At 47.6% G+C, this 14,342-nt stretch overlaps 1 protein-coding gene and 1 long non-coding RNA gene across 2 annotated transcripts in view; both read left to right on the top strand.

The window, feature by feature from the left end:
• Positions 1-11,767, top strand: part of MTHFR (methylenetetrahydrofolate reductase) — a 30,343-nt gene extending 18,576 nt beyond the window's left edge. The window contains exons 8-10 of the mRNA XM_082232492.1: positions 1,849-2,007; positions 3,361-3,480; positions 10,923-11,767. Of these exons, the coding sequence (XP_082088618.1) occupies positions 1,849-2,007; positions 3,361-3,480; positions 10,923-11,120 (477 nt within the window). The 3' untranslated portion in view covers positions 11,121-11,767. The remainder of the gene's footprint in view (positions 1-1,848; positions 2,008-3,360; positions 3,481-10,922) is intronic.
• LOC309536583 overlaps positions 1-14,342 on the top strand; it is a 114,402-nt gene that overhangs the window by 85,309 nt on the left and 14,751 nt on the right. The window lies entirely within an intron of this gene.

The raw sequence follows: 14,342 nt of genomic DNA, 5'->3' as shown, positions 1-14,342 counted from the left end.
CCAATTATTCTCTCCACAGTCATTACCACCCTGGACAGCATTGTTTTTCCCCTGACCGTGCAGCTTCCTAACCACACACAGAGACCATAATACACTCTCCACAGTACAATGGTAAAATGCCATCAACAGGTCCTTTCAACCCTTCTCTTTAGACACAAGAACATAACTCTGTTCTGCTTAGTGAAGCCATTGCTCTGTCCAACTCAGTCTCATCCATACGGACTGGTAGCAACTCTCTGACGTTTCAGACCGGACTCCCTCCCAGGCAGACCTGGAAATGTTGAGGGTTCAACCTGGTCCCCGAGGCCTTCTGCATGCCAAGCAAGTGTTCTGCCACTGGGCTGTGGCTCGTCCCCTCGTCCTTTAGCTTGAAAAGTTGATCTGTAGCTGTAACTTGGCCCAAGCAATTCTCAAGCGGCAGGGCGTAGCCAAGGCCGGCTAAGTCAAGTCTGGCCGCTCGGTGCCGGCAGGTGTCAGAAGCAGTAGAGGGAAAGAAAGATTCCCCGCCTCAAAAATACTGAAGTGTGGGGACAGGGCGGGGTGTGTGTGTGTGTGTGTGTGTGTGTGTGTGTGTGACAAGCCCTTTACAATGAGCGAGTAAATAGGGGGGGGGGGAGCTGTGATCCTCAGCGCCAGCTGGCTACAAAGCAAGCGGTGGGGTGATTAAGCAATGCTAGCAGGGGGCTAGCAGATCTGCCGTTTGCGAGACAAAAGGCTGCAGGGCTGCGGATTTCAAAAGCTCTCATTATGAGCCCATGGGGCGCTGTGTCACCGGCCCCCATTAAACGGGGACCCCCGCTGCGAAATTGCTCCCCTCCCAGTGAGCCACCAGAGCGCTTGTATTATTTGTCTTGCTTTCGAAAGCAGTCTCTTGATCTTCGCCACACACCCCTTTCCCCCCTTTTTTAAAACTCTGACCACAATGAGAAACCCAGTCTATCTAGTTTACCTTTCCGTTGAAACAAAAAAAAGCATTCCTAATAATATCCAGGTTTTGGATCAACTTCTTCAATTTTATTTTATTTTTTTGATACCGTCTCCCTTCTCTCTTAATCCAAATAAGATTAAGGTCAAGTGCGACTTTTGCTCAGTGCCCCAAAGCTAATCCCAATGTGAACTGGGGGGCGGGGAGGGGGGTCTTTTTCTTCAGAGAGGCAACCGGCGTTGCTGTTTCTAAGCTGCTCTGCTCCACATGGGAGCAGAAACACTGAAGTAGAGCAAAAGAGATTTAACACAATCACAGACCAATAAAGGGACAGCCAAGCAATAGTAAAATTTAAGGTCTTATATATATATAAGCACATACATAGATCAGCACAGGAAGACTGTCCTGAAACCATTTTGACTCCCAAACTGACCAAATGTTTTCTCTGCAAGGAGGGAGGGGGTGAGGGAACCTTCCCATTGTCTTAGGAATTGAGAAATTACCATCTCAAAGGAATGGCCAGACTACCAGGAAAGGCAATCAGATAAGGCATTATCAGATAACCTGGCAGACAGGAAAAACAACAGCATTCAAATTTCTGTTGTAGACCACCTTTTCTGTGATGTAGACATGATGTTTGTGGGGGTGGGGTCTTGGGTTACACCCCTTCTGTGATGTATGTATGATGTATGGACGGGTGGTCTTGAGTGACATTATTTAAAATGTCTATATAAGGCCTTGCACGCCATTCTTCTGGGTTCCCTATTAGGGACTTTGTTTTCTTTCCATCTCTGGGCCAGTAACAACCGGGTGGCTGTCGTCGCATACATAAAAACTATTTTCTGCTCCCTTGGAATATTGGCAGCTACAATTCCTAATAGAAAAACCTCTGCTCCCCCCCCCAAGTTAATTTAAACATTTAAATTGTGCCATTGCTGGGATTCTTTGGTGTCAACATCTCCTCTCTCGACTCCTTCCAGGCTTACCTGGAGTTCTTCACCTCCAGCGAGAACGTCAGAGCCCTCCAAACAGTGTTGAAGAACTACGGCCAGCGAGTGAATTACCACATTGTCAATGTCAAGGTGCGTCCTTCCTCAGTGCCAGATTACCAAACAGACAGACTGGGCACTGGCCTATGAGCCTAGGGGCCCCTCAACAACGGATCAAAATAATATTGATTTGATCTTGAAAGAAAATTGGGAGATAATTTGTGAGGGGCCCTGCGAGATTCTGACTGCCTAGGAGACTCCACAGGGTTTAATCCGCCACTGGTCCTTCCTCTGGTAGGCTGGCAGTGAAAACGTTTCCGTGGAAACTTGGGATGCTTGGACTGAGAGCATATGTGGGGAGCAAACCCTCTGCTTGTGATCTCTGGAGGATATTTTGAGAATTGTTCAGCCTCTGCTAGGACAACTGGCACTGGGTTCATGGCTCCTCCTTGTGACCCAGTTTCAATGCCTCCTGTTTAGCCAGAGAATCTGATCAGCTGAGCATATCGATCCCTAGAGGAGTTTTCTGGGTTTACTTCGCCCAGCTGGATGCAGGGAGGAATAATAATAATAATAATAATAATAATAATAATAATAATAATAATAATTTATTATTTATACGCCACCCAGCCACTCCGGGCGGCTTCCAACAGAACACTAAAATACAACAACCTATTAAACATTAAAAGCTTCCCTAAACAGGGCTGCCTTCAGATGTCTTCTAAAAGTTTGGTAGTTATTTTTCTCTTTGACATCTGGTGGGAGGGCGTTCCACAGGGCGGGTGCCACTACCGAGAAGGCCCTCTGCCTGGTTCCCTGTAACTTGGCTTCTCATTGCAAGGGAACCGCCAGAAGGCCCTTGGCGCTGGACCTCAGTGTCCAGGCAGAACAATGGAGGTGGAGATGCTCCTTCAGGTATACTGGACCGAGGCCTGTTCAGTTGGGCCTGAGATCTGTAAAAAAGAAAAAAGGTAAAGGACCCGTGGACGGTTAAGTCCAGTCAAAGGCGACTATGGGGTTGCAGAGCTCATCTTGCTTTCAGGCTGAGGGAGCCGGTATTTGTCCGCAGACAGCTTTCCGGGTCATGTGGCCAGGACTAGACTGCTTCTGGCACAACAGGACACTGTGACGGAAACCAGAGTGCACGGAAACGCCATTTACCTTCCTGCCACAGCAGTACCTATTTATCTACTTGCACTGGCGTGCTTTCGAACTGCTAAGTTGGCAGGAGCTGGGACAGAGCAACAGGAGCTCACTCCATTGCAGGGATTCGAACTGCTGACCTTCTGATCGGCAAGCCCAAGAGGCTCAATGGTTTAGACCACAGCGCCACCAGTGTCTTGAGATCTGTACAGGCCTGGCAGCAAGTTAACAGGTGTATACAAAACCGTGATGCAGGTGTTTCCCTCTCTTCCTTCTAAACACCTTCCTGTTTCCCATCGGTAGGGTGAGAACATCACCAACGCACATGAAATGCAACCCAATGCTGTAACGTGGGGCATCTTCCCTGGCAGAGAGATCATTCAGCCGACGGTTGTAGATCCGGTTAGCTTCATGTACTGGAAGGTAAGAGGGTTATTGTTCCCTGCCCTGCCCCAAACATCCAGGAAGCTCTTAGCCTGTTGGTACAGATCTGGGGCTTTGGTAAATTTCCGTGGAAAATGTATGTGAACAGAAGTACAGTGGTGCCTCGCAAGATGAAATTAATTCGTTCCACAAGTTTTTTCTTCTGGCGAGTTTTTCGTCTTGCGAAGCACGGTTTCCCATAGGAATGCATTGAAAATCAATCAATGCGTTCCTATGGAGACCGTCCGGGGACAGAGGGGACCTGTTTTAAAGCAAGGGAAGGGGCAGCGGGGAGAATAGCTTCTCCCCGTTGCCGCCCCTTGGTTCAAAAGAGGTCCGGGGACAGAGGGGAAGGTGCGCGCCCGCCTTCCCCTCTGTCCCCGGAGATTGCGGGGCTGGCAACGGGGAGAGACAATCTTCTCCCCGCCGCCCCTTGCTTCAAAAGAGGTCCGGGGTGCGGGGGCAAGCTTCGTTTTGCGAAGCAAGCCCATAGGGAAATTCGTCTTGCGAAGCAACTCGAAAACGAAAAAACCTTTCGTCTTGCGAGTTTTTCTTCTCGCGAGGCGTTCGTCTTGCGGGGCACCACTGTACAAGGTGCCAATTACTATCCCCTAGAACTTGTGGTACCGGGGTACCTCTGCTCCTCTAATAACAAGTTGGGGGTACAACCCCCACTTTTGCCTGCACAGGTTCAGTGAACTCATAGGTCTGTATCAAGTCATAAGAACATAAGAACCCGCTGGATCAGAGCAGTGGCCCATCGATGATGATGGTGGTGGTGGATAGGCAAACTAAGGCCTGGGGGCTGGATCCGGCCCAATTGCCTTCTAAATCCGGCCCATGGATGGTCCAGGAATCAGTGTGTTTTTAGAATCATAGAATCATAGAATCATAGAGTTGGAAGAGACCACAAGGGCCATCGAGTCCAACCCCCTGCCAAGCAGGAAACACCATCAGAGCACTCCTGACATATGGTTGTCAAGCCTCTGCTTAAAGACCTCCAAAGTAGGAGACTCCACCACACTCCTTGGCAGCAAATTCCACCGTCGAACAGCTCTTACTGTCAGGAAGTTCTTCCTAATGTTTAGGTGGAATCTTCTTTCTTGTAGTTTGGCTCCATTGCTCCGTGTCCGCTTCTCTGGAGCAGCAGAAAACAACCTTTCTCCCTCCTCTATGTGACATCCTTTTATATATTTGAACATGGCTATCATATCACCCCTTAACCTCCTCTTCTCCAGGCTAAACATGCCCAGCTCCCTTAGCCGTTCCTCATAAGGCATCGTTTCCAGGCCTTTGACCATTTTGGTTGCCCTCCTCTGGACACGTTCCAGTTTGTCAGTGTCCTTCTTGAATTGTGGTGCCCAGAACTGGACACAGTACTCCAGGTGTGGTCTGACCAGAGCAGAATACAGTGGCACTATTACTTCCCTTGATCTAGATGCTATACTCCTATTGATGCAGCCCAGAATTGCATTGGCTTTTTTAGCTGCCGCGTCACACTGTTGGCTCATGTCAAGTTTGTGGTCAACCAAGACTCCTAGATCCTTTTCACATGTACTGCTCTCAAGCCAGGTGTCACCCATCTTGTATTTGTGCCTTTCATTTTTTTTGCCCAAGTGCAATACTTTACATTTCTCCCTGTTAAAATTCATCTTGTTTATTTTTGCCCAGTTCTCTAATCTGTCAAGGTCATTTTGAAGTGTGATCCTGTCCTCTGGGGTGTTAGCCACCCCTCCCAGTTTGGTGTCATCTGCAAATTTGATCAGGATGCCCTTGAGTCCATCATCCAAGTCGTTGATAAAGATGTTGAATAAGACCGGGCCCAAGACAGAACCCTGTGGCACCCCACTAGTCACTCTTCTCCAGGAAGAAGAGGAACCATTGATGAGCACCCTTTGTGTTCGGTCAGTCAGCCAGTTACAAATCCACTGAGTGGTAGCATAGTCAAGACCGCATTTTACCAGCTTCTTTACAAGAATATCATGGGGCACCTTGTCAAATGACTTGCTGAAATCAAGGTAGGCTACATCCACTGCGTTCCCTTCATCTACCAGGCTTGTAATTCTGTCAAAAAACGAGATCAGGTTAGTCTGACATGACTTATTTTTCAGAAATCCATGCTGACTATTGGTGATCACAGCATTCCTTTGTAGGTGCTCACAGACTGTTTGCTTAATGATCTGCTCCAGAATCTTCCCTGCTATTGATGTCAGACTGACTGGGCGGTAATTATTTGGGTCCTCTCTTTTTCCCCTTTTTGAAAATAGGGACAACATTTGCCCTCCTCCAGTCTGCCGGGACTTCGCCTGTTCTCCAGGAATTCTCAAAGATGACTGCCAGTGGTTCTGAGATCACATCTGCCAGTTCTTTTAATACTCTTGGATGCAGTTCATCTGGCCCTGGAGACTTGAATACATCTAAATATTCTTGTACTATTCTTGTACTATCTCCTTAGTTATTCTGGGCTGTGTTTCCTTTGCTGAATCATTTGCTCCAAATTCTTCAGGTCGGGCATTGTTTTCTTTATCGGAGAAGACTGAGGCAAAGAAGGCATTGAGTAGTTCAGCCCTTTCTGTGTCCCCTGTTTGCATTTCACCATCTTCTCCTCTGAGTGACCCCATTGTTTCTTTGTTCTTCCTTTTGCTACGAACATACCCATAAAAGCCTTTTTTGTTGCTTTTAACCTCTCTAGCAAGCCTGAGTTCATTCTGTGCTTTAGCTTTTCTGACTTTGTGTCTACACGTGCTGGCTATTTGTTTGAATTCCTCTTTGGTGGTTTCCCCCCTTTTCCATTTTTTGTACACATCCTTTTTTAATCTTAATTCAGTTAAAAGTTCTATAGATAGCCACCCTGGCTTCTTTAGGCACCTTCCATGTTTCCGTCTCATTGGTATTGCCTGACGTTGTGCTTTTAGTATCTCCCTCTTAACAAACTCCCAGCCATCATGAACTCCCTTTCCTTTTAGTATTGTTGTCCATGGGATCTCACCCAGCACTTCCCTAAGTTTTATGAAGTCGGCTTTCTTAAAGTCAAGAAATTGAGTCCTAGTATGCTTGGCTGCTCCTTTCCGCTGTATAGTAAACTTCAGAAGAGCATGATCACTCGAGCCTAATGATCCTTCCACTTCTACCCCACTAACCAGGTCATCAACATTGGTTAGGACCAGATCTAAAATGGCTGTTCCTCTTGTTGCTTCTCCCACTTTCTGGACAATGAAGTTGTCTGCAAGGCCAGTGAGGAATCTGTTTGACCTTATGCTCTTGGCTGAGTTTGACGTCCAACAAATATCCGGGTAATTGAAGTCCCCCATTACTACTATCTCCCTTCCTTTTGCATGCTTGGCCATCTGTTCCAGGAAGGCATCATCTATGTCCTCCGTTTGGCTTGGGGATCTATAGTAAACTCCCACAATGAGGTCTCTGTTATTCTTCTCTCCCTTAATTTTGACCCAAATACTCTCACTTTGGCTTTGAGGATCTAAATCTTGGATCTCTTCACAGGTATACACATCCCTGACATATAACGCCACTCCTCCTCCTTTCTTGTCTGGTCTGTTTCTCTGAAATAGATTGTATCCCCCCATTATTACATTCCAATCGTGGGACTTATCCCACCAGGTTTCAGTGATGCCTATTATGTCATATTTAGTTTGCTGTACCAAGAGCTCAAGCTCATCTTGTTTATTTCCCATGCTTTGCGCATTAGTGTACAGACATTGAAGTCCATTAATCATTCCCCCGTGTCTCTTATTTAAGGATTTTTTCCTCCCACCACTAGGTCCGTGTGCTGTTTTCTCCATTTGGTCTATGACATTTGGATGATCATCTTCATTAATTGATAGACTCCTACCTTCAGGAGCACTGTCTCCCTCCCCCACATTAGTCAGTTTAAAGCCCTCCTGATGAGGTTTCTGAGATTTTTGGCAAAAACATTTCTCCCAACCGTTGTGAGGTGCAGCCCATCACTTGCCAGAAGTCCATCTTCAAGAAACTGCAGTCTGTGATCTAAGAATCCAAACCGTTCCTGTTTACACCATTTGCGAAGCCAGCTGTTCACTTCCACTATTTTCCCCTCTCTCCCTGGGCCACGTCGTTCAACTGGGAGGACAGATGAGATGACAATTTGTGCATTTAGTTGCTTCAATTTCCTGCCGAGAGCCTCGTAGTCTCTTTTGATCTTCTGGAGGCTATTGCTTGCAGTGTCATTGGTTCCCACATGAACCAAGAGGAAGGGGTATTTGTCAGTGGGTTTTATGATTCCTTGCAGTCGTTCAGTTACATCTTGGATCTTAGCCCCGGGGAGACAGCACACTTCCCGAGACATCTTGTCAGGCCCACAGATCACTGCTTCTGTTCCCCTCAGTAGGGAATCCCCTATCACCACTACACGCCTCCTCTTGGGTTTGGTTGGGGTTCTTCCGTGAGCTGTCCGTTCCAAGGTCGCCTGCACATTCCCTGAGGACTGACTTTGCTGCTCGTCTTCATATACCTGATCGACTGTAATGAGGGAGAGATCCTCAAATGGAGTCTGCTCTTCGTCTTCCATGCTAGGGGAGAGGACCTCAAAGCGATTGTGTATTTCTAAGCAATCAGAGTGAACCCTGGGCCTCCTACTTCTTTGAGTCACGTTTCTCCATATATCTGGCTCCTGTGTTGGTGAACTAGACTCCTCAGGGGAGTCCCCTGTCGCCTCCTTGGTGGAGACGGTGTGCTCTGTTGCTTCCAAGAAGAGCTCCAGCTCTCTAATTCTTTGGAGCGTAGCTACACGTTCCTCCAGTTGCTGGACTTTGTCTTTTAAGAGGGCAATCAACATGCAATTGCTGCAGGTAAAGCTGCCTGCAACCTTTGGCAAGATGGCAAACATTGCGCAGGAATCGCAGGCGACTGCAGCTGTTCCCTCCCCTTCCATCTTGAGATCGTGTCGTTGGGGTTGGCTACAGAGGTCCTCCATCATAAAAAGCTTGAAGACAGGACAAATACACAAAAAAAACACCTAGATCTCCCCTAACAACGTTTGAGACTAGCTCCCCTAAATCTAAAAGATGGATTTAACTGCGCGCGCCGCTACTTTTACATGAGTAGAATGTGTCCTTTTCTTTAAAATGCATCTAGGTTATTTGTGGGGCATAGGAATTCGTTCATTCCCCCCCAAAAAAATATAGTCCAGCCCCCCAAAAAGTTTCAGGGACAGTAGACCGGCCCCCTGCTGAAAAAGTTTGCTGACCCCTGATAATGATGATTGATTGATTGATTGAGTTTATATACCGCCCTATACCCGGAGGTCTCAGGGCGGTTCACAGACAAATATAATCAGAATAAAAACAACAACCCAATAATACCCTACTTAGAAAAGAGCCACATTTTAAAAGGGTATAGGATAAGGTTACCAGACGTCCCCGTTTTCCTGTGGACAGTCCCCAGATTTACAAATCAGTCCCCTGACAAAATCGTATCATTCCTATTGAAATTGAAAAGTGTCCCCAGATTCATTGAAAAAAATCTGGTAACCTTAGTATAGGATATTAAACAGATCAGCCAAAGGCCTGGTTAAAAAGGAACATTTTTGCCTGGCGCTGGAAGGTGTGTATTGAAGGCGCCAGGCGAACCTCCCTGGGGAGAGCATTCCACAGACAGGGAGCCACTGCAGAGAAGGCCCCGTTCTCGTGTTGCCACCCTCTGGACCTCTCGAGGAGGAGGCGCACAAAGGAGGGCCTAAGAGGATGATCTCAGGGTCCGGGTGGGTTCATATGGTCACATCTAGTCACATTGGCTAAGCAGGTGCCTCCAAGGGAAGCCTGCAGGTCCTTTTCTGAATGCTAAGGGCCATAGCTCAGGGGTAGAGCATATGCTTTGGAGGCAGGAGGGCCTCAGGTTCATTTCTCAGCACCTCCAGGCAGAGCTGGGAAATGTCCCTGTTTATGCAACACTGGAGAGCTGCTGCCAGTTAGTAGAGGCAGTTCTGAGCGTGACAGACCAAATAGTCTGGCTCTGTCTAAGGCAGCAGCTTCTGCCTGTAGCTCAGCGCAAGGGTAACAAGATGACAAGATAACAAACAAGATGAATTTTAACAGGGAGAAATGTAAAGTATTGCACTTGGGCAAAAAAATATGAGAGGCACAAATACAAGATGGGTGACACCTGGCTTGAGAGCAGTACATGTGAAAAGGATCTAGGAGTCTTGGTTGACCACAAACTTGACATGAGCCAACAGTGTGACGCGGCAGCTAAAAAAGCCAGTGCAATTCTGGGCTGCATCAATAGGAGTATAGCATCTAGATCAAGGGAAGTAATAGTGCCACTGTATTCTGCTCTGGTCAGACCTCACCTGGAGTACTGTGTCCAGTTCTGGGCACCACAGTTCAAGAAGGACACTGACAAACTGGAACGTGTCCAGAGGAGGGCAACCAAAATGGTCAAAGGCCTGGAAACGATGCCTTATGAGGAACGGCTAAGGGAGCTGGGCATGTTTAGCCTGGAGAAGAGGTTAAGGGGTGATATGATAGCCATGTTCAAATATATAAAAGGATGTCACATAGAGGAGGGAGAAAGGTTGTTTTCTGCTGCTCCAGAGAAGCGGACACGGAGCAATGGATCCAAATTACAAGAAAGAAGATTCCACCTAAACATTAGGAAGAACTTCCTGACAGTAAGAGCTGTTGGACAGTGGAATTTGCTGCCAAGGAGTGTGGTGGAGTCTCCTACTTTGGAGGTCTTTAAGCAGAGTCTTGACAACCATATGTCAGGAGTGCTCTGATAGTGTTTCCTACTTGGCAGGGGGTTGGACTCGATGGCCCTTGTGGTCTCTTCCAACTCTATGATTCTATGGTATCTGCTTTGCACGCAGAATGCCCCGAGTTCAGTCTCTGGTATCTCCGGGTAGAACTGGGGGAGAACCCAGCCTGAAACCCTGGAGAGCCACTGCTGGCCATAGCAGGCAACACTGAGCGAGTTGCGCCGATAAGTCTGAGTCTGCATAATGCAGCCTCCTCCATACGCTCATCCCCCGAGATCATCCTCTGAGACCCTCCTTTGTGCGCTGCCTCCTCGAGAGGTCCGGAGGGTTGCAACACGAGAACGGGGCCTTTTCTCCAGTGGCTCCCCGTCTGTGGAATGCTTTCCCCAGGGAAGTTCGCTTGGTGTTTTCATTATACACCTTTAGGCGCCAAGCAGAAACGTTCCTTTTTAGTGCAGGCCTTTGGTTGATCTGATCTGCATTCTAGGCCCTTTAAAAAAATTTTTTTATGTATTTTGTGGTTTTATATCTTGATTTTATTCTGTGAACCGCCCTGAGACCCCCGGGTATAGGGCAGTATATAAATTCAATAAATAATAATAATAATATAATAATAATAATAATTTGTTTCCCATAGTTCCTCCTGCACTCCCACCCCAAGTTGTTTTTAAATGTGACCCGCTTCTCTCTCTCTGCCCCCCTCGGACAGGATGAGGCCTTTGCCCTGTGGATCGAACAGTGGGCCAAGCTGTACGAAGAGGAGTCCCCCTCTCGCATGATCCTCCAGTACATGCACGACAACTATTACCTGGTCAACTTGGTAGACAACGACTTCCCCCTGGACAGCTGCCTCTGGCAGGTCTTGGAAGACATGCACACACTCTTGAACTGTCCGGCAGAACCGTGAACGGGAGAAAAGGCACGCAACCTCCCAGATTTGGCTGGCAGCACGGTCAAAACCCTTAGGGAGGCGAGGTTGGAACCACAGTGGCCCAGACACTCCTCTAGGGGGCGCCGTTGGCTGAATTTCCCCCCATTGCCTTCAAAGCGGGAGGCCGGTTAAGACAGGCACATCTCCCTTCTGATCCAAAAGACTCTGAGGATGTTTTTGAGCCCTTCTTGGGTTATTACAATCCCTTTTCCCCTTATACTAATGGCAGCTAGAAATCCTTATCCCCTCCACCCCAAATCTCTGCCTGGCCCACCCCCCTTGTTTCTGGGTTGCACTCTAAAAAAGAAAGCTTTCAGCTGCTGCTTCAGTGCACACCCTCTGATCGATGGGACTGATGGCTTCACAAGCCTCTAGTTCAGAACTGGAGTTGCAGAAAATCGGGATGAGCACAACCTCCTGCGACGCAACTGCCCTCCTCTGGGGAGCCACAATGTGTGGCCGGCTATTTATTTTGTTTTTATTTTATTATAAAGGCGCAGGATCGTGGTCTTCTTCCTGCGTCTTCTCGTTTTCTCTTGCAGGGGAGGGGGAAGTATTTAAAATGCTTGTAAAGGGAAGGAGAGAAGTGAAATCGAAATGAAATAAAATGTAGTTGATGCCTATGTGACTTGCCTTTTAAAAAAGAACGAGAAGAAGAGCTTGGGACTTACTAGGGACTCACGTTGTAGCAGTGTGGCTGGGCACAGCATGGTGAATGCAGGAAGTTATGGTAACGTGGTCCCCCCCAAAAAATCACCCATGGCTGGTGTCCCTTGGGACTTGTGGGGCAGAAACACATGGGCGCCGGGCGCCATTTTGAATCAAGATGGCGGAACAAAACATGACACCGGCATGACTCTACCCATTTGGGGGCATAGTTTCTTGTGATATTGTTGCCAAACTTTACATTAGGGGTTCCTGGAGGGAGTGGGGGCACACTTTTTTAAGCTGTTGGAAAGCTGGGCACCATTTTGCAACAAGATGGTGGACAGAAGAATCACTTTTGCATGGCTTCGGCCTGTTCGGGGGCCACAGGTTCAGCGGCATCTTGAGATAATACAAGAGTTCCTGAGGATGGACGTCAATGTTTGGGTGCCTTTTTGAACCAACATGCCAACCGGAAACGTAACTTCAGCACACCTTTGCCCGATTTTTGGTGTGGCTGGTCCAAACTCACAAATGACACTATCCGTTTATAAAAACATCTCTTTTCATTTTTTAAAAAAATTCCAAGCACTTTGTGCTAGTCTGTAATAATCCGTTTTGAGGCTTAGGGTATATAAACTTCATGAAATATAAATAAAATAAGAAGGGCTATGAACTTTTTCTTTCTCTCTTTTAATGTTTTATTTTCAGTTTTTAAACATTATTATACATTCACATAATTTTCAATTTCTACACTTCTGGGATCGCTTAGATCCTTTGGACTCTGCCCCCCCCCCATCTAATTACATTTTTCTAATCCATTTTATCTCTTTTTTTACCTTAAAAAAAAAAGGTAAAGGACCCTTGACAGTTAAGTCTAGTCGCAGACGACTCTGGTGTTGCGGTGCTCATCTCGTTTTACTGGCCAAGGGAGCCGACGTTTGTCCGCAGACAGTTTTTCTGGGTCATGTGGCCAGCATGACTAAGCCGCTTCTGGCGAAACCAGAGCAGCACACAGAAATGCTGTTTACCTTCCCGACCTATTTATCTACTTGCACTTTTTGGTGTGCTTTTGAACTGCTAGGTGGGCAGGAGCTGGGACCGAGCAACGGGAGCTCACCCCGTCGCGGGGATTCAAACCACCGACCTTCTAATCGGCAAGCCCAAGAGGCTCAGTGCTTTAGATCACAGCACCACCCGCCTTAGCTTGGCTATAAACTTTTCCTTTCAACCTGAACGTAAGCAGAAAGTCTCGGTGCCCTCAAAATACGTGATGTCTGTTACATTGCATTCTTGAGTATTAAGCCAAATTTTGCACAATCCTTTGTCTTCCAGGTGCAATCTCCCTCAGTCCCCTATTTTAAGGTCCTTTTGGGATTTGTAGGTGCTTATCCACCTTTCTGGTCCGGATAACGGAGCAAGCATGAATTTATCTGGTACTTTTTCTTTCTCCTTCTGCTCAGTATCTCCCCCTCTCAACCCTAGAGTCCAGGAGCAAACGGCTGATGGCACAAGTTAATCCCAACCCGATCGATTACAGGCGGGAGCTAATGAGACGAGAAGCATGTCCCTGAAGACGTAGAAGGAAGCTTCACTTTTTGGGGGTGGCGAAGGCTCAGCTGTTCCCAGCAGGCTCCTTCATCATCAGCCTAATCAGCGGAAAAAGGAACCCAGGGGTGTGAGGAAGAGGAGGCGGAAAGGTCGCCTGCCTATCCAAGCATTTAATGAAGAGGTGATGGATGTCACAAAGAGAAGGGAGTTGGGGGTGAGGATTTCCAGCTGAGAGGCAGGCCCTGCAAAAAATACACACATACACCCATCATCTCCCTTTGTGCTTGCTGCAGGCAAGTATTCTACTAAATACAGAAAAGCAGCAAGCAGGCCTTAAGCGGGAGGTTGGTGCATGTGTGAGAGAGATAAATTCTCGTTTCGTTCTTTTCCAAGGCTGTGTGGGGACACGGGTGGCGCTGTGGTCTAAACCACTGAGCCTAGGGCTTGCCGATCAGAAGGTCGGCGGTTCGAATCCCCACGACGGGGTGAGCTCCCGTTGCTCGGTCCCTGCTCCTGCCAACCTAGCAGTTTGAAAGCATGTCAAAGTGCAAGTGGATAAATAGGTACCGCTGCGGCGGGAAGGTAAATGCCGTTTCCGTGCGCTGCTCTGGTTCGCCAGAAGCGGCTTAGTCATGCTGGCTACATGACTCCCTCGGTCTATTGAGTGAGATGAGCACCGCAACCCCAGAGTCTGCCACGATTGGACCTAATGGTAAGGGGTCCCTTTACCTTTAAACAATGCAGGTACAGGAATGGAAATAAACAAGATTCCGGTCAATAATTGCACAGTTTTGCAAAAATGCATGGTGGAGCTTTAACGAACAATTGCTGTCACAATCCAAAATAGAGTATGTGCAAACGGGAAATAAAAAAGTGAATCCCTGTGACGGTGTGAGCTCCCATTGCTCTGTCCCAGCTCCTGCCAACCTAGCAGTTCGAAAGCACACCAGTGCAAGTAGATAAATAGGTACCACTGCGACGAGAAGGTAAACAGCATTTCCA

The sequence above is a fragment of the Podarcis vaucheri genome, assembly GCF_965113315.1.
Source record: "Podarcis vaucheri genome assembly, chromosome: 7".
Classification (NCBI taxonomy): Eukaryota; Metazoa; Chordata; class Lepidosauria; order Squamata; family Lacertidae; genus Podarcis; species Podarcis vaucheri.
The sequence above is the reverse complement of the archived record's forward strand: the minus strand, read 5'-3'. Positions and strand labels throughout refer to the sequence as shown.